A 24,645-nucleotide genomic window follows, 5' to 3' on the forward strand; every position below is an offset into this window, starting at 1 on the left:
ATTTATCTTGGAGAAAATAGCGGCTCACAATAAAGTGTAAAGTGAGATCGTATGCGCAGTGATTAGCATATTGAGCACATCCATCACACACTGTTAGTGCTCACATGTTACAGGGGAGTTTCGGCACACGAAGAGTTTCCAGAAAATAAACTGACACGCAGTCTTTCAACAGTCAGCGTTTTCAGTAATAATTGCTTATGTTTGGAAACACATTACCTTGCTATCTCCGCATGTATAATGCAGCATTATTCTAACTAACTAATCAGTATTTAAAATACAGAGATAACGAAGTATGGTCAATGGATAAAAAGTATGGTTAATAGAATTTGCTTTTAAGTATTTAAAGAAAATGATTCAATTAAAATGAAAAGCAACGTGCATGAGCATCGGTTCAACAATCTTTTTTTTCTTAGTTGGTCCATGGACATAACTCAATACATATATAGTGATAACATGAACGGTGACCTCACTGGTCCGAAAATCACAGATGCGTTCAACAGTCATTCTTTGCAAGATCACAACGCCCCCAACGACACTAAGACGAAGACGATACAGTCGGCATTTCCTTGGACAAAATTAAACAGCAACATATGAGCTAATAAAGTATAAATGAGTAATGTTGGGACGTTTTTCTTCTTACTTATTTCAACGACATTGGCGTGCGAATTACTAGAGCAAATTTCTAGGTCATATATAAACATTTGGTACCAAAGCACTGACCTTGACTTTTGGGTTCCATAAAGTTTTCAACAATTTAACCAGAATATGCATCATATGAAAACCTCATCAAATTTAATAGCAAACAATCTTCATATGTTACAAAAGGAATTGATAAGAGTTTTCAGGTATTGCCATTTATAATGATTCAAATGTTTTTTTCGTTACAAATCAATTTTATTCGGCCTTGCCACGTGCATTCCTAAATACAATCCCACTTTCACCCACCCCCCCCCCATAAAGATTGTCCAAGCGAACATTTCATGTCAATATAGTCGAAAAATAAAACATAGTTTACACCAAAAAGCGCCATTTTTTTACTTAACTGTATTGATGGAGGATCCCCTCACCTCACTCGACATGATTATAACCTATCAAGTTCGGGGGCTCCTGGTGCGCCCCTCTTACGTCCAATCCTGGACCCGTCCCTGCTTTTATTTTCATCATAGTTCTTTATTATTTTTATTTTATTATTATTATTATTATTATTTTATTATTATTATTAGTATTGTTGTTGTTGTTATTATCTTAATGAAACCTTCTGTATGTGTTATATTAGCATCCAATGATCAGCGCATATAAAGTATGCTTCACATTTCTCTCCCTTGGACTAGAAACCTAAGCCATGATCCGATTAACTAAAGGTACAACGACTTACGACGAGACACACAATACCCCGAGACAAAAAACACAAATTTTACAAATATTAGAATATCGTTATAAATATATATATATATATTAAACGTAGCAATCTGAAAGCCAGCAGTAATTTTGTCTAAATGCTAAAGTAGAAGTCAATATAAACGAAATGTCTCTAGTCATACACAAAACGTTTTTCTTTTTTGTCATATCCGGATATATAAATTAGATAAAAGATAAATGTATAATGTTTAAAGTAGGATTTTAAGTTCAAAGTGTTGATAACTCAAGAAGCAAAATATTGGTCGATGAGGCAAACCATTTTGTATTTGGCAAAACTCCAGCTGAATACATTTTCGACCGATCTAGGTATGATACACCTATCCTGCTAATAACATAAAATATTGAAAATTATACTTCTGTTTTCCACTTTCTCAGCAAAGAAGTGTAGAAGAAAAATGTGCAATAGGTCGAAGACATACATGAGCACATTACAATGTACGATTACATCATAATATATAAATACTCGTGTATATATCGTCGTATAGTCAATCGTACACAAATCATTAATTAATTAATGAAGTTAATAAATAAATAAATAAAGGGTGTTTGAATATCTTAAATGTTTTGATATATCCAAACCTGACCAAATTGTTTGTGTTACTACTTAAAATACAGAAGAATTTATAAAACAACGATTGAACGACAAGAATAGCAAATTGCATTAGAAAACGATATTTTGTCAAACAATTCCATAGATCATTGATACATTATGACGTTAGAAATTACCCGAGTTCATTTAAGCTATAATGCAAATTCCCAATGTCAACAAAATTCTTATCAAAAGACGTTGCACATTTCGGCTTAAATGTTTGTATTATTTGATCGTCTTATTCAAGACTGTTAACTTTCACAAAGAAAAAGCTTTATCATGATTTGTGTAAAATCAAGATTATGATGTTTAAAACGTTATCAATATACATCAAATAGCGGTTTAGGGTTACAACAAAAACCTCATTCGTGCAATAGGCAAGTATGTTTTGATTACAATAAATAAGTCTTACAGCAGTTTAGACTCAATTAATAAACGTTTTCTGTATTAACGAAATGTTTTCACTTATGATTTTGCCTTTCAATTTGTCATTCTTTCATTTCATTTTTTTCTGAAGCATTCAGACAAAGCTTCTGAGGTGCTAAAAAACATAAAATATTTACGTTATTAATTCAAAACAGTAGACCAAGACAATTTTATTATACGAAAATAAACACATAATCATAACAATTGAAACAACTGGAACAAATCCAGGAGCGGTACTATGTCATTATTTCAAGGCACACAAACAGAGACGATTTACATACATAATCAGAAATTTAACCCTAGGGTGACAAAACTTATATAAATTTGACTAGAAATACAACTTAGAAGTTTTCCAATCGTACAGCCATCGTTTAAAACGAATTTGATTAGAATACGCATCATACAAAATTAACTCTTTTTTAATTTATTTAAGTACACCATAAACATTTACATTTGCAATAATATATATGAGTTCTGTCCAGATATCAGCTTACACAGTATTTGTCGTCGATCATTTAAAATAGTTTTAAATTTATAACGTTACATTGACGTTACATTGGAATAATTATAATTGTTTGTTTCATGTTCCTGCCTCAAATAAGACAACTATTCTTAAAAAAGTGTAATCCATTGGCATTTCTAGATCCGAAAATGGCTTATTATGGTACCCAAGTGGTGGTCACATTGTGAAAACCTGTCAAAAGTAATAAAAAGGTCAATCAAGTGCCATAATTTATATTTAACGTAGAGTTATGTAACCTATTTCTGTGTGGGCTACTGTGTAAAATATGAAGGTCGTTGACTGAGCAGTATTTGAGATCCAAGTTAAAACCTTAAATTGCCCCAAAAAACCCAATCCTTTTAAGTCGATCAAGGGCCATAATTTGTATTCAGGATAATATGGAGTAATAGTGTGATAGCCGTTAACCACTGTGTGAAGTATGTAGTTAATTGAGTGAAAATCCCAACTTGATCTTAAACTTTAAACGAACGCAATGTGTTCTTAAACTTTAACGTAAGTTCCTAAGTCATTCATAGGCCATGTTTTGTATTAATGATGAAATTGTGTCATGTAATCTAATTAGATGGTCGTCCATAATTGTGTGAAGTATTAAGTCAATTGAATGAAGGGTATATAACTTTTTAGTTAAAATCCCAACTTTCAACCCTAAACTTTAACCTAACACAATGTGCCCTAAAACTTTGACCCAAGTTCGTAAGTCGATCAAGGGCCTAAATTTGTATAAAGGATAATATGGAGTTATGTAACCTCATTGTGTTATGATCCTGGACATATATGCGTTAAATATTAAGTGAACTGAATGATGGGAATGGAGTTTTAAGTGAAAACGCCAACTTGCTATAAAACTTGAACCGAACGCCGACGCAGACGCAGACGCCGGGGCGAGTAGTATAGCCTCATACCTCATTCTCTGAATAGTCGAGCTAAAAAATGATATGACTCTAACATCAAATTAGAAACCGTTCATTCATATACTCAATGTTTTTTTTCCTGCCTATTTGGGTTTAATGTGTAAAATTAAATTACTGTTATAGTATATCTAATATGATCTTTAATTGTTAAAATACATTATAGGATGAAAATAGATGCTATATCTAAACACATTGACTTTTTAAACTTGTGTGAATAAGTAAAAACTTATGAGTAGCGTTTAACATTAGCTAAATTAGCTTCTCCGAAAGAAAATCTCGATTACAGTATTTCAAAAGTGACATTTGAGAGCACACAATAAATAACGACAATACATAACTCTTTACATACACAATAACAATTTATGTTACGCCAAACTGATTTTCAATAAAAGTAAAGGTGCTCAATTAAATCATTAAAAGAGGCACAACTTTATCAAACTCGCTAACAAACTCGCTAACATATAAAGCGGTGTTTTTGATAGTTTCAATTAATTATATTTCAATGCCTAAATCAATCAAAACAACACAAGTTCGTGTAATATTAAACGAAGTATCATAAATTTACAATCAATTTTCCAACATCACTACAATGAAGTCGATGAATATTTGAACCTCCCGCCATTCAAACTATCTTTAACACCAGTAAATTATACCCGTGCTGTTATCAATGATCCGTACATAAACAGGATAAAACACCAATATATATTGTTTAGATCGCAAAGCAACACTTACAGCCACTGTCATGCAGACGAAACAATCCGTTATAACAATAAATGAAAGCTGGATTCACAAACTTAAATTTATTTTTCTAATTGATAATTTAATTAGCATTAAGACGCTAACAATGATCACAACGTGTCTTTTGCCACTTAGCATTGTAACCGTTTACAAATGATCAGTTGATACACAGCAGACACAATAGCAAGCACCGACAATGAATATTCATTTGGGGGCTCTGGTAACGCATATGTAAAATTCTTCTATAGCAGACGATCGCTTTACTCGAGTTGATGGACAGCATTGAGATGATTTGAAGAAAAGGTCAAACATACCAATAAACCTCGATTTGAAAAGATCATCACTCCAGGTGAAAATTTATTGATTTAGTACACTAAATAAGATAGACTGTTAATACATTATAAGTTAAATACAATGTATGGTAGCATTTATACAAAGGACACTGCCGGTTTTGACTTTAATAACGTATCTACTGATCTAATTGATTAATTCTTAATGAATGATTTGCTGTCATATGAACACTGGTTTAAAACGCATAATGTGTATTTTTAGTCCGCCCAGGAAGAGCAAATTGGATAAACAGAGAAAACTAAATCGATTATTTTTAAGAGCAGTATTGTTGACTGCTTCAGGATTTTTCCATCAGAAGTTGTGATCAATATTAATTGTCCCATGCTACAAAATAGAACCACACATTGTAATGAATGCCAAGAAAGATCGCTTTTCATCGGGTATTAATTGCTTTAGGAGTTGATTAGCCCGTCTGCTTTCTTGAACGTTACTTGATGCGACGATCTCTCCTTGCTTAACTTAAATGGCAGAGGTTTCATGAAAAAATGGTATTTTGATGCGATGAATTCAACCGAAACGGTTACAATGCTATTAATGGTCTCAACTATATGCCCATTCATAAACAACATTTCACGAAATGTACATATAAATAGTTCATTTTAACAGCATGTTTCTCTCAGAGCATGCCAAAGCAGTCCAGTATTATACTATTTTGCTTAATTCGTGTTCACGTTTAATTCGTGGTCACTTTGATTGTGTAGCCTTTTATTGCTTTTTAATGTATGAACTGTTTTGTGCTGCATGTCTGTTATACATATATACACCATGATTATTGACCAATGGAACTTCAAATGTTTGTTTTTTACATTTGTATAAGGACTTCAAGATCATGGGCACATAACCCATTTTACGTTCATGGCGCTGAAGAGTACTCTCCCTTGAATGAATAGGATTTGCTACGCTTGGCCGCACCGCTCAAATACCCATCGTGTTTCTAGTTCAAACGAGACATATTGTTTATTGAATGTGTTCGGGCCTCAAGAGTATATACATTGTGACGCTGTGTATCTCTCGTTGTGTGTCTGTAAGCCTCTAAGCGGGGTCATCGTTACTTTGTTGGATACTGGACTAGCCTGTCCCTTACTTCCATATTGTTCATGAAAATAATTTAAATGAAACCTTAAAAAGGGTACAAAGATTATTTAAAAGTTATACGTTTTGCAACATCTAAGTAATCTATTGGTCCCGCATTCTATACCTACTTTAAACACATATTTTTTCAATTTATTTATATACTGTATTTCATTCAAATAGAACTATGTATTTCATTCAAATAGAACTATGCATTTCATTCAAATAGACCTAGGTGCCCCGATCTCCTTTAGATGGAGCTACACTCACAAGACTAATTTATAAAAGAGGACAAGAATGGCCCTATATCACACACACACACACACACACACACACACAGACACACACATGCGTACCAGAGTTTATTTAGTATGGTGGTATATTACTGCCATAAGATAACCTGATAGCGTTCGCGAATTGTTTCGTGTTAACCTCTTAATTTTCGCGATAATTATCTAGCTATCTAGTTAATATTCGCGATATTTTTTGGTAAGATAAATATCATAAGACTAACGTTAACAGGTTATCTTACGGCAGTTATATGCCACCATAATCTAGTATCCAGAACAATGGCTATAAAGATATAACTTAAAACCCGTCATGCTACGAGATTGGTTTATAGGTTTTTAGAGACTAACAATTTATCAGATGCATGATGATTTACAATAAAAATGTGGTAGCAGCCACTGTGTCAACGAGGATTTTGTAATATTTGACCTAATGACCTATTTTTAGAATATTTTTCGAACATTGGACATCATTACTTTTAACTCGAACTGACCAACAATCGAGCTTGACGTAGATTCGTAAAAACTTCATGATGTTTAGGTAAAATGTGGCTGTTGATGGAGAGTAAACATGACAATCGTTGTCGATGCACAACGGTCGGATAACGGACAAAACTATTTCACAATAGCTCACAACACGCACTTTTAGAACTTATTTGAATTACTTCGGAGGAGAACCATACGCGTATACTAATTAATACATAATGTTTCTAGTTTCGTACGAAATATGTTCGAATATTACCAACTTTATGTGGGGTTACCAGCCATTACAACTTCAAACTGGGACAAAGGATATCTGAGCGTAATGATGGAACGACAGGAATAATAGTGTACTTGCAAAATGGTTAAGTTCTAAACACTGGTATTTCGATAGAAATTAGTTATTTTTCCATAACCCAATCCCACAAATATCTAGGTTTTCATATTAATTCGATTTTTTTTTCATATTTACTTGGCAACGTATTTTTGTACATGCTTTAAAGCATAGAATATTCCACCAATCATAAAGCTCTAAATTTTTTGCTATCATTCGAAAGCATATTCTATATGTTAATATATACACATATATATATGATATACGAGTGAAATAATAACTGAGCCATTCCTCATGACTTTTTATATTAGGTAAACAAAAAAACTACTTGTTTACAATCCCTAAAAGTAATCGCCCTTGGAGCAAATAACTCAATCCCAACTCCTTGGCAACGCCTGGATACCGGTTGTTAGGCAACTGAAATTGATTCGTTGGACCTCCCCGTCAACGGCACACTCTAGTTCATCTAAACCATCATTACAGATTCCAATAACAACATCCTCTTGGGACGGTTCTGACTTCGGCGGAAGTTTACCGGTCTTGGCGATTTTTTGTTGTGCCATTCGCTACTCGCTTCAGTTAAGGTTCAAAGGATCGCATCCAAGTTTCATCAATAGCTTCAATTCTTTGCAGCAATTCATCGCCTTCTTCATCGAACCTTTGTAGGAGTGACCGAGCGATATTCACACGTTGGTGTTTTTCCGTTTCTAAGAGAATGTTGGGTACCCAGCGACCGGTGATTTTCTTCATTTGCAAACGTTCAGTCAGAATGTGATATGCCGACCCGTGATTTAACTCATGAGCTATCTCATCGCATAATCATCGTCTATCAGTGTTACACAGTTTTGCTAGATTTTCAACATTTTCATTATTCGTCGCAGGCAAAGTCCTTCCGCACAGGTGCTTGTTGCTAACAATCTTTCGAGCAATATTAAATTATCGCACTCATCGCTTATATCCGGGTAGAGACTCTGAGCCAACTTCCTCAAGAGCTTTTAGAATTTCAGATGCATTTTTCCTCGTCTAGCAATTTGTTCAGCGTGAACGTTTCCTCCGCCATGGCGTTAGGAAAATAGACGTCACGTAACTCTATGCGAGTTTTTCCCGCGCAAAATATGCACCACAAAATATTGGTCAACAATCGTTTTAAATATTTTTACCGTGAATTAAATAATGAAAAAAATCATGAGCTAGGGCTCAGTTATTTTTTTACTAATCCTCATATATATATATATATATATACCAACATACCAGAATGATATAAAGTTAAAAGTGGGTGGCATATTCTAGCTAAAAACATGTGCATAAAAACGTTGCCGAGTTAAGCATGCACACGTCAAAAACGTAGCTGTTAAAGAGCGTATATAAATGGTCCGGGTTTGTTAAATTGCGAAAATCGCAATCAAAACAACGTGGCGAACTAAAACTACATCAAATGTATATCAATACTAAAATTAGTTTACTGTTGCAATGTTCATTTCAGTGATTAAACACCAGGCCCCAATTTCTCGAAACTTCTTAAGTCCATTATAACAGGATTAAGCTAATCTCACTATTTTTATTGTTCTATAAAATGTGTTATATTCACTTCTTCAAGATTTTTTAGAAATTATGTAGGAATAATCTGTATGATTATCAGAACAAACCATTTTTCATTTATCAAAATCCATTTTCAGTATGTATTTTGGCTAATTGAAATAAGCGACTTAAGCCTGTTAAGCTTAAAAAGTTTCGAGAAATTGGGCCCAGTCGCTTAAAAGCCGTGCGCAAGAAACACAAATATAAACATGAAATAAAACACCAATGTTAAGCGATTAAATGAGTCATTCTGTCTCAGTTGAGGTCTATTCTTATATCTTGATCAATGACAAATATCATTACCATTTTACTTACAAAAAGAGTTTGGCCTACATTAAGCCTCCGTAAATGGAGTCTGATGATTTACGAGTGTCCTTGCCATACGGAGACATCCCTTCTAGCACGTAATCAATATTGGCAAATAATATATAGCGCCCCGAAAGCTATATCAGATTTTGATTGTGCTCGAATAATTTTATCTAGCTCCTGCTACGAGTCATTCACTCGAGTTAAACGTTTTCATTAAGCTTATTACCGAGAAAACCGAGAAAGCGACATCCATTTGTGGACTATTTTACAGCTTAAATGTATTTCTGTCATAGCTACAATACGCAGAATTTCAAATGTTATATTTTGGATCCTTTTATTGGAGATTATTTCACTATTAAAGATAGTGACCAAAACTAAATAAAGAAATAAGTTGCCACGAACTTGTCAAAATAAAAGTTCTCCCACGACAGTCAATAAAAGTATTTTCTCCCACAAATCGTATTCAACTTCGTTTAAGGCGTAATAATTCTTCTGTGCATTTCCCTACGACAATAGAATGTTCTTCATCTAATTAAGGGCATATCTGATATAGAAACATAGTATGACGCGATTTATGGAGAAATGTCAATATTTAGGAGTGACAAAACTCATAATAGAAATGAACCCAGGAACTGTTTCGCAGACAGCCAGAACAGAGCACATAATGAAATTGATTAAATTGCGAGATACTGTATCAACACTGGCTGGAAGTATTGTGTTTCTGTGATCACTATGTATTTGCTCGTTTCAAGCGTTTCCTAGAAGCCCATGCAAAATCGCGGCTAATGTCAGACTAATAGATCTTTAGACGAATGCTATAATACAGTGAAAAATACAGGGACAAGCCCAGTAGTCGAAAATTCAAGAATAATTCCGGTTTATGGGCACAAGGCAAAAACCAAAACGACTTGATGTTTGGTTGATTCTTTCGGTCCCTTTCCAAAAGCAAAAATGTTGATTTTAGCATATTTGGTAGAGACCACCCTATCATTTGTTGAACAGTTCCACTCTGGTCTCACATAATGTGTTAAGAGATTTTTTATATTGTTTTTGATACATTTAACACCAACAAAATGAAGCGTATTAAAATAACTGAAAATAAGCCTGAGTCGTCAAATTGTACTTGTTGGACGCCTACATCAAAATTGTTCGTGTGATGTGTCGGCATCATGTTTGTTGAAGGTCTGGTATTGGTATTTAAAATGTTGTGTTTTCCTAGAAGCAGTGTCTGGGTGTCAAATTGTGCTACCAGGTTTGTTTCTGCAGTGTCATTGTGGTGATATTCATCATTTTCAATTTCAAAATCTGATACTAGCAGAAGTATGCAACGTCATCTTTGAGTGATGCGCCGCTGGACCCATGGTCAAGTGTGTCTCCTTTTCAACATGTCTAATATTGCCGTGAATTAAGACCTTGATAATGGAATCATTCACTACGATGAAAGCGCAGCCTGGATTTTTTTGTGATATATGTTATGGTAGTTGCAATGTTAAATTTTCAATTTCATGTATTATGTTATTGTCGTACAATGACTTAAATATTTAGATTTATGACGTTCTGTCAATTGCAACTAACTGGATTATTATGTGTATACCAATTTCAATCAGGTCCGGTCCGAATATCGTTTTTAAAATGCAACGGTTCCCTTTGCAACGATGTTCTCTTGCGGTAGCGTTTCTCTCTTCTTCTTCTTTTTTATTAATTATCTATTGTTATATCCATTGGATAGTAAAGTTTATCAATGTATAACGTATTGGCTAGTATAATTGGTTTTAATTATAAATTAATCAAGTTTAATAATTTTAAAATATATATGCTACTTTACTTTTTGATCACTCAATTTATATGTTTTGCTCTAATATGAAAGTTCTTGAGATACAAAACCAATACAATATACAATAAATTGTACTATTGTTGTCTGTTTAAACTCATATATTCAAAATTGATTGTGAATCAAGTTATTACAACATTATATTAATCAGTCTCGTTAGCACGATGTTACATCAGAATATGGTCTTGTATTTTTGTTGTTGTTATAAATTGTATCATTTTTTCATTGGACACTGTAAGTAATTATTGGTCTTAATAAAACTATATGTAAGAAAATGTAAGTAATTTTAAATAAAGTAGCTAGGTTACTTTTTGAAAGTTCTTGGTTGCGGAGATACAAATGCTTATAAATGGTGTTGTTGATGTTAAGGGAGTCATCTATGGGTGTGTAGCTTTCGATTATCTTTGGAATATATGAAAAATTAACAAATGGACAGTACAACTGTATTAGAAATAGAAATGGAAACGATGTGGCCTCAATGACGTCAAATGATGTCATCTAAATAGTATTTGATGCCTTTTTTGACGGGATCGGGTTGAATAACTTCCTTTCACATACAATCAAACTTATTTGAAAGGATATGTTTTAATACATGTACATGTGGTTCCTTCTTAAAATTCATGTTTTTATTATTCCAAAATATTATTAGTACTAAAAAGTTTGGTTGTATTGTTTTTTTCTTTATATATGAGAAAAAAGTGAGTATTAATATTTTAGAATAAAAAAAATATGAAAATGAATATTTGTCTTCTTTGTGGTTTTTTAAAATATTATTCATGTTGAAGTCATATTCTCAGGTAAACTTAATAAGGACTCCCTCCTAATAGAGATAATAAATATTTTTCGATTACGCGTAAATGTGCACTGCTCTTTGTACGCTACGTCATCAAAGTATGTGTATATTGTATAAGTTTATAATGACAATACAAGGATAATGATTGACATGAGTATCAAAGAACCATTCAAATGCAAGTTTAAGGAGAGTTCGCAATCGACTATAAATTCAACTGCAACGTTTACATGTACATGTTGTTGAACTATTAATATTGTTAAAACTTACAGTAAAAACCATCTGGCGGCACATTATGCTCCAACAATATGCCCTGTGTTCTTGGACCATTGTAATTGATGGGTCTTCAGACATACAACTTTATTTTGATTATGAGGAAACGTGGACACAATCTCGGTCAAAGTAGGAAATGTTATTACCTGCCGCTTTCTGAGAAAACTTTTCCCTGTTTGATGCACAAACTGCCAACAACCTGTACCCAAGATCTAAATCAAACCCTGGCTGAGCTGCAACACGACTCACGACCTGAAACATAAAAGAAATTCATCGTCAAGTCTTTTTAAACAACATCGCATAGTTGTTTCTTTGTAAACCTATCTCATATAGCACATGCAGACCTAGGATCATCCTTCTCCAGCATTCTTGTCGTTAGCGATCTCGTATGTTGTCCTCGAGATTCTCGGCAGGGTCAACAATACTCTGTTTTCCCATTAATTGGACAATTATTGTCCACAGTGAATAAATCTCATCCTGTTCTGACAGATATTGATTCGAATCAAAGCCTTACAAAACTCAATTACCACTTCAGCCTGCCTTTAACGGATTTTCAGAATTACCATATTAATTCGCAAGAACCTTACTAGTACCTCTTAATTTGATATTAATTTGACCTAGATCAACATCAAACCTATGTTGTTGTTTTTGTGTTGTTGTTTTTGTGTTTTGTTTTGTTTTTAAATTATATTAATTGATATCCATGACAGTGTTAAACATGAATCAAAATTTCCTTTTCAGTATTTCTTAGCAAAAGGCGAAGAATAATGCAACTAAAATGTTTACAACGTATGTTCTTCTTCATTTCTGAGAAATTTGTTATTGCGAATCTGTAAAACGTGGGGGCATATATATTGCATTAAATCAACCTGTGACATTTATTGTCTCTTCCACTTGTACAGAATGGCATTTCAATACATTTTGTGTCGCGAGTCCCATTAAGCGCTATCGGTCTTTTTCATCCACAGATATTATGTGTTGATGCATTCTGGTCCACTGCTGTTGAATTAAGGAAGTATGTGAATATATACTAGTTTGCTGACATATCTACATTCAGGAATAAGTAAACTTTGGCAGTTACATAGAATTGAATGAGCACAAGAAATGATTTACTGCAACCTGCCTTGCCTCAGAGTTTTTAAACATTGTGTTTCGATCTCTTTTGTATCAGTGTTTTATCTTCGGAAAGGACATCAATCACCACATAAAAGTTACTATCAAAAGGAAAACCTCAAATTCACCACCGATACTAAAAGAACGTATATTTCATCATAACGGCTAAATATCTCATAATTGAGAAAAGGATTAGAACGTTTAATCAGAGAAATATGAATGCCAATGTTTATGCGAGAATCCTTGAAGTCGTAACCTCTCAATGACCAGTCAATCAACTTATGACCATCTTCATATTTTTCTCATTAATGACTCTGCTGGAACCTTTAGAAAATAAGAAGTATATTTTCCTCCGGAACATTTACGTCATAAGAGTGGTCGTACTTTATGGCTTAAAGCTGCACTCTCACAGATCGAAGGTTTTGACGATTTTTTTTTTGTCTTGAAACAAGCCAATTTTTGTGAAAATCCATGGAAACCAGCATTTTGCTTAAACCGTTGTTTAAAGCTGCACTCTCACAGATTTACCGTTTTTACAACTTTTTTATTTTTTGTCTTGGAAAGAGCATTTTTTTCGTGAATATCTGCAAACCTATGATAAAAGAATGCTGACAATAGATCAGAACGCAGATTTGCATAATTCCGTTCAAAAATCAATGTTTTATGGCTTAAACCGTTACTAACGGTTTAAGAAAAATGCATAAAACATTATTTTTTGAACTTAAATATAAAAATCTGCGATCTAAATTTTTGTCAGCAGTCTTATATCACTGGTTTCCATGGATTTTCGCAAAAACTGGCTAGTTCCAAGACAAAAATAAAAAAAATCGTCAAAACCTTCGATCTGTGAGAGTGCAGCTTTAAGCCATAAAAAAATATTTTTTTCGAACAGATATATGAAAATCTGCGATCTGATTTTTTAGTCAGCAATCTTTTATCATTTGTTTGCAGAAATTTACGCAAAAGTTTGCTCTTTTTAAGACAAAAAATAAAAAAGTTGTAAAAATGGTATAAATGTGGGAGTGCAGCTTTAAAGAACTCTTACAATTACAAGAAATAATTGAATTATCTTGAGAAATTCGGTTTCTTATCATAGATAAAATGCAGCTAAATATCTATTTGTTCGTAAAACTGCAACTGCTTTACCTATTCGTTTAAAAAAAGATCAATGACCCGAAAAATCATATCATACACAGTTTTTATACTCATTGACGTACACTAAAGAACTCCTATCTGATTTACAAGGATTTAAACAATGTAAACAAAGTAGATCGGTCAGCTTTTATAAAATCATTGTGATGTTGAAGTTTTATTGAAGGAAGTGTTTAAAATAATTCGTTTAACTTGTCATTTAAAACTGAATCACGTTCGCTTGAAAATGCATTGATTTATCACAAAATTCAATATCAATATACATTAAGCAAGTTTCGACAATAAGAAAACACTGAAAACCGTACTTTGTTATAAATTATCGGAGCAGTAAAATTTTGTCATAAGTTGCTATCATCATTTTATGAAGTCCAATCTACAATACAATATGCTTATTGTGGTATATCAAGCTATCAATTACATCTTATTTTTGCAATAAGCTTTTTGCGTGTTCCAAATGTAATTCTAAATCTGTACCATCGCAATAACGATCCACGCCCTGAATGAAATTGTATAAAAATATTTGGTCGTCCAGAGTTTCTATTTGAACAAAACGTGGGCCTAGATTTCAATATGATACAATTCAATAGACTTAGGATAATACTGTCAATGGTAAACTTCACTAACTGACTGATCTTTGCAAATATTAGCGAATTATTGTGAAACCTCAAGTCAATAAGTATTTCTCTCCCTTTCATTATAATAGATACAGTCTCCCTTGTACGCATATCAAAACATGAATGATGAAACCTTTTTTTAATGATTTTGTAATAAACCGCTTATGAAATAAGCATTCTTAGAAAGCTGAATCGCATCAAATTTGTTGATAGTTTTTGTTTATGATATGATTTAAATGGATATCGTTATTAATTTTTGAGTTTGAATCATGGATCGGAATTTTGGGGTTAATTCATTTGTAATAGAGTCCTTATGGACTAAATATAAATATTGGAGCAGAATGTCCACAGCCAGCATCAGATTGTGGAATGATTTGGGTAAGCTTGTTTAAATATGGGAACACACATAATTATGATATAAATATGTTTTGGTGCCGGTTATAAGACCAAAAAAAATGAAACGGAGGGTCTCATCTGTTACAAATTGATTCGTTAATATTCAATAATACAATGAAAACTATAGACATTGTCTAGAACTCCGGGTAAAAATAATTTCATTACACGGGTTTCTCTAAAAGAGCTGTCACTAAAGCAAACGCGTTTATTGGCGGTCGTAAAAAAAGGTCGCCATATACTTCGGGTAGTTATTCTATTATATTTTTTTCGGGATCATGATTCGTTAAAAAAAATACCGCTAAAATCAATGCCAGGTGTTGTTGAAAGTGTTATACATTCAACTGCAGTCGGTGAATGATCTCAATAAAATGGTTTCAAACGTTGATAGCTCTCTTCCAGGACATGTTAATTCCCAGTGTGGGGAAAAAAGTTGTCACATGACACACAAATGTTAACGTACAAACACGAAGTAGGGCAAAAAAAGAACAACTCAGGTCAGTTATTTGCATAATTCCACATTCTTTACTCGCTCCTAAGTTTGAAACCTAGCCTTTCGACTGCACCAATTCATAAGCTTTCCGAAAATGTGTATATTGTCTTCCAGAACGTTTTACTTTTTGAAAACATTCAAACAATATTTGCCAACGTACATATATTTGACAAATTTGATATGAAAACTCAAAAAATTAATAGAATAGTTAAAATAAGAAATAAAAGGTATTTTGTCTTAACATTAAGACACTCGCGACAAAGTAATATACTTATGTTTTTAACTTAATAACAAATAGTGTAACATCTTATTTTCTCTAGTTCTTTAAAAAGCAATGTATACGTTAATATCTTTGGAATATACCAAATATACCCATGTTTAATGAACGTTTTACAAATACCAAATGGGGAGGAAATGATCGAACGACAATGACCGATACTTACATACAATAATCGACTGTTTTATCTTGGGGCCGAATACTTACGGTAAGACAAGCTATGAGAATGTTTTCAAACTGTCCCTGAAAGGCTCTGACATCGGAACACCACTCGAGCAGTTCCCGTGCTGCATTCTGGAACCCCCCTGGAGTTTGAAGTTGCTGAAACAACAATTTCTTTGAAATAATACAATGTCCTTCCCTTAACACAATGAGTACTTATTTCAGAATGTTCAATCAGCAAAAGATTGTTTCAACTGTTTTGGGCTGAAATCATTAGAAATGTATTGGATTAATCGGTAATGTAAATGAATCAATTAATACGCTTTAAAACGACAAAATTCACGTCGGATTGACTACTCATATTTTGTATAATCAGATACAACATAATCACATAAACACCGATTTCTGAATAAATCTGTTTCCTTTAAAACACTCAGCACAGCATGTGTCCTGGATTATTGCTGCAACAATTTTAACATGTGTATTTCATCTGAACATGCAATTATAAATTGCAAAGAAACTTAACAAAACACTTTACCAACTTCATCGTTTCCTAGATCTGAGATGTAGATCAGACCCATTTTGCATTTTTCCAGATTTTATATCCTTTCACCAACTCGTAAAACAAATGATATTCCAGGAAACTGTAGAAAAGAAACTTAATGAGTCATTTTATGCTACAAATATTTTTAAATGCCATGCCACCACGGAAGGAGGTCCATCTTTTGTTAAAGCTGTGTAAAATTAGTATTTTATCAACGCAATAAGTTATGCAACAACAAATTCAAACAAAAACAAACGATACTCTACCCAATTAAGCATTTTGCTGGGAGTGAAAAAATGTGCGTCAACCCTATTGGTATGACATAAATTTTACAGTGACACTTACCTTCGAATTTTGTTATCGTTTTAACACGTGTTTCGTGTTTTACTTTAACAGTCAATATTCTTAATCAATAATTTAATGAAAAAAATGAAATAGAAGTAAACAAAATTCCTAAACGCACATGTAACATAGCACTATGTATTTTATATTAAACTTTTAAAAATTCCAAGCTGTAATATTTTTTTTATCCCTAATGTGGACCAAATCCAAATTTAAGGATCAGCTTTATGAATAAAATACTGGTATTATCAAATATAAGTAGTTCGATAAAATGTGTATTCACCTTTTCCAGAAAACTGTTCATGCAGGTCAACGCACGTTTTTCTCAGCTGACAAGAATAAGGAAAATAATTCGAGAAATGCTGTAACCATGGTATTTGGACGACCCAAGAATGCGTATACGTTCAGTGTCATTGTGAAAAGGGTAGCCATACTTTACATCTTAACCTGAAGATTTATTTCTCATAAGGTATAGATAAAAATAGCGATATTTTGGCGCCATTTTAACCGGATAAATTTTGGCCACGTAGCTGGTAATTAAAAACCATGTGTAAAGGCTAATATGTTTTATATGTACACACTTCATATGTTGTTGTTTTTTGTTTGATCATTAAAATGAGTTAAATATGAATATGCATTAAAATTAAAAAATGTGCGGCTTCAACCCCAAACTATGTTAACGATATTATTTCCGAAAACGTGAAAAGTTTAACAGTGCCAAGAAACAGAATGTTAAAATGATTAAACTTATATAGTTATCGCATGTGTTGAAGTCTCCAAGGTGAACATGGAATAACAATTATTGCAAGGTGTTGAAATCACAAGCTTCAAGCTTAATGTAGCAATAACCTCAGCAAAATCTTTCACATTGTATCTTTATGACTCTTAATTAGTCTCTGGAAAGTACATACATCCAACAAAGTAAATCAACACCCTTCTGATGAGAGGACCAGCTATGATGATCTGCATACTCTACTCGCCCATTTCGTCTGCAAATCTCTATTATTGTTAGTGAATTTCAGCCTTTATGGTGCACAATAGCGACAAAACATTTCTTATATATTTTTCATTATTTATTTTGCTCATCAAAGATATGATAAAGGTGATACATATAATGTTTTATCAGAAACTCTTCAAGAGCAAGGAGACACCCTTAAACCCAGTTATAACTTGTATCATTAAATTTGAATGTATTTATCTTTCGATGATATTCTCGAAAAAAAAAAGATATTCCACTTAAACAAATAGTTTGTTCTTTTTTACAAATAATGTTTTCCTCAAACACTTCTATTTACAAATCAGTCCTCATACAAATGATAATTAACAGGTCTGTGAATACATGGTATGCTGACTGTACCTGTCTAATACAATGTAGTCTGTCATTGGTCTGTTTGATGTGTTTGTCCATATCAGTCATGGCTGACACATGGTGGGTGGGGCAGGGACCCGGGCCGCTCCCCCAACATCACAAACAAACATGTGTCACCAGGCCAACTGAAAAATACAGGACATGATTTATGATTCAGATGCTAGTAACATTAAAATATAAATGAAGAAATATTAAGTTGGGCACTCCAGGCATCTTAAAAGGAAACATAACCAAATTGACATAAAATTACAAGTTTGTAATCATTCCAACATATTTAAACGCAAACTGAGTACACAATTAGTCTCTATTTTAACACAAACATAAATTAGTTCGTAAAAACACTTCAAATTTTGAGTTAAATAATGCTTAAAAATCACATCTGACAATTGTTGTATTTAACCCCAATGATAAATCATCGGAATGCAAGAGGATCCCGGTGTGATACATATGTTATAATGCTGGTTTTACAACCTGTCATTATATCATAATACTTCTGTATCTTAGCAATTCACATAAATCAGATGAGGTCTTAACATGTAAACACACTGATTTTCAGCTAGGTCGCCTTGTTATCTTATAATTTCTTCAAAAGGATGAAAATTGATTTCCTTAACTGTGACCCCCTACCCCCAGATATTTTATTCAGAGGGTTACTCAAAGAATTTATCAAAATTCATGCAACCGACTTAAAGATAAATATCAAAAAAACGAAGATTAGGATTCAACAATCTCTAAACATGGTATACAGTTTTGCATTCAGTGAAGACGCATAGGAGTTAGTGGGTGGCAAAAAATGGGCAGTGACGTCTTTATAAACTGAGGAAGCTCAGCAAATAAGTCTTCATGGTGTTAGTGCAAGCATTACTGTCTTTCAAATGTCATTTATCTTAAAATATTCCAGTTAAACAATAAACTAACAATCCCTTCTCTGCAGTTGTTTTGGTGTTAAATTTGTTTGCCCTGTGGAGAAATGAAAGTCGAAGAACAACAATAAGATTCATTTTCTCCTTGCAACCAACAAAATGTCAATCATTTACATTAGCATGTCTTAACAATAAAACAAGTTATCATTTAAAACTACTATGTGCAGAATAAGTCATACACGAAATTAACATGAATCATACCTTACCTAACACAGTACATCAAATAGTTTGCTAAATGAACAATTAACTCATTCAGAAAGAATGTAAAGTAAATTATCATATTTCACATCGTAACTTTCACACAATGAAGACATTTGGTTAAGATCTATGTTTATTGTCCCACTCCATACAATTCGCAAACAAGCACTTTTTATTTACAAGCAAATACATTTTTTAAATATATAAGTTAAATGAAAAATAAAACGCTCCAAAAATAACTGCATTGAGAACATAATATTGCACCACAATAAACCACAGCACATTGATAGAGCATATGACAACAATTAACCTCAACGTAGCCTTTCAGGTCAATGGCCAAAACTTTCAAAGAATGTCTATGCAACCCTGGGCGATCTTAAAACATACAGAACCAAACAGTTGGCACAACAACTGCAAGTTTTTTGCTGCACTGTACATTAGAATAATATTTTATGCAGGGTAATATGACCTTTAATTCTAAACATACTTTCTAAGATATTAGGTCGGAGAAGTTATAACCTACATACTGAGCATTGCAGAAGTGCAGACAAGGAGATGGCATCATCTTAATCTCTTCCGTGACCTGTCAACATAAACAATCTCACAGCCCTCGGTGTTACATACCAGGGCTCGTTAAAAATGCATACGACATGGCAACTCATGTGCATACTTACATCAAACTTGGAGAAGACACCAGTTATAGACAATTTGTTCTTAAATATTTATAAAAATATTGATTGTCCGGTAGTTACAGAGGCAATGATGGAAACAGGCATTAGTCTGGGCCATGATGATCATTCAGCTTGTTTTTCCTCATAAATGGCTGAATACGGCATGAACGACGTCCCAAATGTGACAAGATAATTTTTGCGAGAAAATCAGTTTCCTGAGACAGCAGAAGATGTAAGATCATGTCGAAAACTGTTAGCCGTGTGTGTCTTGTGCTCATTGAAAGCAACATATTTAGTCTAGAATAAAATAGGGATACAGCGAATACTTAGATGTGAGGCGAACCTTTTTAAAAGAGTCTGGAGTTAAATTAGTTCAAACGACATTTTTCATTCATTATATTTTACTTAATCTGTAAAACAATACAATTTCATTTGTAAAACATTCTTTAGAGCAAATTTCCTTATGAAGCACAAACTACCATTTTGCTAACAAATTTCACTATTAACCATCACAGGAGACCCATTCCAATAACTGTAGCCAGCCTATAACAGTTTAAAGGAGATCTTGATTAAAAGCCAAACCAATGAATTATTAATTTGATTTTCTTGTCTCATCAATCAACACTGCTTTAAGTGATTAGATAATAACATTCCTGTCCTTGTTTTATAGCCACCATGTTGTGGCCAAATGCCTAACTATATAAATTACATTTAAATTCATTACGCAAAGCTACTAGCCATCGACACGTTGAAAAAAAAACAATCTGCTTTTATACGAAGAAAATTATCTTGATAAATATTAAAAAACATTTTTTTTTATCTTATATATTGTTTAATTGACAAAGTTAAATTTACAGGACAGGGTGGCATATTTTTATTTGGTAACATGACAGTTAAGATATAATAGAATTATTGAAACATTGTCAATTAATTAATTAACATGACTACTTTATTAAAATCTTTATAAAATTTAAGCAAATGCCATGAAAACGTTATAATTGTAACTGTATTTGTTTTCCTGTTGTTTTTGTTATAGTTGTTTTTCTCCAAAAAATATTAGACAATGGAGGTGCTGTTCAAATAAATGTACAAGCGGTGACCGCTGAAGGTGGTACAGTAAATATGCTAAAGTATAGCAGCCACATAAATAAATTTATACCTTGACATGAGTAGGTAACATACACAAATTACAATCATAATCTAGTAAATGTCAACTCAACAAAATAATTCAATAAACAAAAGCTCAAAATATTTAACATGTCATGGCTGAGCTCAAACAATTAACAAAAAGATCAACATTTAGTTCATTTAATATAACATCATGGTTAATTTCTTCATTTTCGACTTCATTAAACATGAGTAGGATATCATCACATAATATTTACATAATTACGAGATGTTTGTGAATATTTTTATTATGATTTCTTTAACAGGAAATGATATTCATAGTAATAGATATCAGATTAGGTACATTTGTTTATTGTCATATAAAATGTACGCTTATTTTAAAAATCAAAACAATAATGAATCATCACTAAATAAATGGTGAAAAAAGTACATGAATGAACAAGAATGCAATGATAACATGTATGATCTATCTCTTTTTTATATATACAAAGTATTGCAAGCAGTTCTTGTTTTTAGCAAAGTCGTCTGACATTAAAATTGCACTTATTCTGCAAACTGCAAAAACTCCGTTGTATTTACTCATGGTTTCTAGGTGACTACGCTGGCAATTTGGCAGAAATTGTCTTCCTTATTATTCTATTTTTTTGCAAAATGAATCCTTCTACCACCAGCTGAACCTTGTTCAGGAGATGACATTATGCTTCAAAGTGCTGCATTACTGTCATAACATTATTGAACCCGAAGGCTGTTGTAGGAACGTCTGTCAAACACAAATAACTTGGAGCAAAACTGAAGCATGATGCATAGCATAGGTGCCTTTCATTCGCCTTTACCTTCAAATAATATACGGTAGACCAGTTGTGCTTCAACATTTTTAACTTAAATACCACGAAATTCATGTAATTATTCCCAATTAATGTTGATGATTTACAAAAGTACATACTTTGTAAAAACTACTGGCAAAAACATGTTATAGACGCACCATTCAGTGCTTCCTTATTTTGTTCCATGATCATTTGTTTCAATTATCATATCAGTCTTTACACTCAAAGATTGCTTGATTATTTTCTTACAATACAACTTTCAAACCAGTCTCTAGAACTTCTGCAACCAGCCTGTAATTCAACAGTGACATCTCTTTTTTCTACATAATTTACTGCCAGGCAGGCAATGCTGACATGTGTTTCCAGCAATTGGAAGGAAAGCTATTTCCCAAATTACCCATGCACTTGTCAATTTCCTGTGCAAACCTGTCCCTAGCTTGTGTTATCTTTAGTGTTTTTCTATTATCACTTACTGTGCATTTGACAATAAGCTGGGGAATTCTACAATCACTCAGTGCATGGAAATGAATCTGCAACAAGAGAAATAGAACCTTGTGTATACCAATGCTCGTTCACAATTGATACCAAATTACCCCTTAACATGCTCTTTATATCAGATTAAGAGTTAGGGATGTATGGTGCAGAACCTGTAATAGTGAAAAAAAAGTCTTCAGTAAACAAATTGTTTGCAAAAACTACAAAACTAAATCACTCGTAGTAATAATTGTTTTGATTTTTTTCAGCATTAGAAATTTGATGATGTCCTTTTGTCCTGCAAGTCTAACAAGAGGCAAAACTAATAATTTTCATTCTAGTGTATTGAGAAAAATATATATCTATTGGCACTTTTCTCCCGGCAGACAACAATACACAGCAGCACGAGAGTATTATTGGCATACAATTACTCCCTAATCCGCACCATTATAATCAACAAGCCACCACTTCCAGAAAGCCTGGTGTAGATGAGGGATGAAGTTTGCCAAGGAATGTCTACAATTAATATTTATGCCTGCTTACCTATCAGGAAATGATAAAAATATGTTAACTGTTTTGTTTCAATAGAGAAACACAAGTTGAGAACAAATATTGGCCAGGATTTACCTGATCCATTTATGATAATGATTTATGAGCGTGCTGAGATGCTCAAAGGGAGACAAATAACACAGTTTGAGAATAACAAGGACTGGGAAATAGTGGAAAATGAAAAGCAATAAGAGGGTTTAAACAATCATTTACAGCAACATTAATTTGCACAGCGAGAGCTGTAAAACCAATTGCAGACCTTTATGACAGCGTTGCAAAGATGTATGATGCTAAGATGTTACAGAATTTCGCCAGAAGCAAAATTTATAGAAGACATAATATGATAGAAGTAATTACTTGCATGCCATTTAAAAGTCCAGATGCAGCAATGATAAACTAAGTAGAAGTTTCTGGAAGATATGCAAAGCTTATGTAATTAGAGAAGCAAAATAATGTTGTCACAAAAAGAGCATTATGTGTCGTGTGTACTTCTTTGTTTTTCGTCCTGTTTATGTATGTATCATTGCGCCATAAAATAGGGTCATGTTAAAAACAAGTGGCAACCGGACTTGTCCCAGTACTTACCTTTGCAGTAGTGTTATGATTCTATTACTAGAACATTTTATTATTTCACAACTGAATATAAGCTTTTATAAGCCTAAACATACATGATTGTTAGAATTTTGAAATTAGAATTACAATTAGGATACCCAAACAGTCCAGCTTGGTGATCTCCAATCAAATTCAAAATGATCAATTTTAAATTTTATTAGCAAACCAACACATGCTTTTACATTGAAAGGTGAAAGATTGATCTAATGGAACAGGTGTCCACCTCGCATCCAAAAGGTTGTGGGTTCGATCCCCGCTTAGGAAACTTTCTCATTACCTCCTAAATGGACATCAGAACTGGTTTCTACACAGGAATACTTCTATTCGAGTGCGATTCTATATGAGCTTTTGTCACAAACGAGCCGAAAAAATAAGTATAAACTAAAACGGTAAAGTATTTTGATTCAATTAATTCATGTAGCGTGTAAATCAGACTGTTGCATATCCCAAATCCTTCTGCATACCGGGCCATGTCACACAAGGCCCTGGGCACAGCAGAATGTTCCATGAATTGCTACCATCATCATGTTTTGCTTCGAACTGTGGTGAGCACTGCTGTTCCTTTGATTCGCCAATGTAATAATGTCATGCTTATCTATTCCGTCAATGCTTTGAAACTAAGATTATTTTTTGTTAGATTTATTAAATCCATTCCATTGTAAAATTGTTAATGATATGCCAAAATGAACATTTCAGACAATTTATCAAACAGTTATCCGGTTATATTGTTCTTGAATGAGCGGTACTTCTTGGAATTCGTAGGTGTTCTGTTTGAGGATTTATTAAGTTGTGTTTATCCATCAACTGAAACTTTTAGTATATTACATTAAACAATTACTAATAACATAAAATGTTGAAAGCAATGATATTTATTGTATATGTTAAAGCAATTATTTT

The 24,645-nt window shown here is 33.0% G+C and overlaps 1 protein-coding gene across 5 annotated transcripts in view; it reads right to left on the reverse strand.

Moving 5' to 3' along the window:
• Positions 1–24,645, reverse strand: part of LOC128206369 (zinc finger MIZ domain-containing protein 1-like) — a 103,741-nt gene that overhangs the window by 48,634 nt on the left and 30,462 nt on the right. For 4 of the 5 annotated variants that reach the window (XM_052908788.1, XM_052908768.1, XM_052908775.1 and 1 more), the window contains 3 exons: positions 18,358–18,494; positions 16,160–16,273; positions 12,057–12,162 (listed from right to left, as the gene is read on the reverse strand). In XM_052908788.1, the coding sequence (XP_052764748.1) occupies positions 12,057–12,162; positions 16,160–16,273; positions 18,358–18,417 (280 nt within the window). In that variant the 5' untranslated portion in view covers positions 18,418–18,494. Of the gene's footprint in view, positions 1–4,600; positions 4,733–12,056; positions 12,163–16,159; positions 16,274–18,357; positions 18,495–24,645 lie in introns of those variants that run through there. The other variant, XM_052908804.1, reaches the window with a different exon arrangement.

Source organism: Mya arenaria, chromosome 2, assembly GCF_026914265.1.
Source record: "Mya arenaria isolate MELC-2E11 chromosome 2, ASM2691426v1".
In the NCBI taxonomy this organism is placed as follows: domain Eukaryota; kingdom Metazoa; phylum Mollusca; class Bivalvia; order Myida; family Myidae; genus Mya; species Mya arenaria.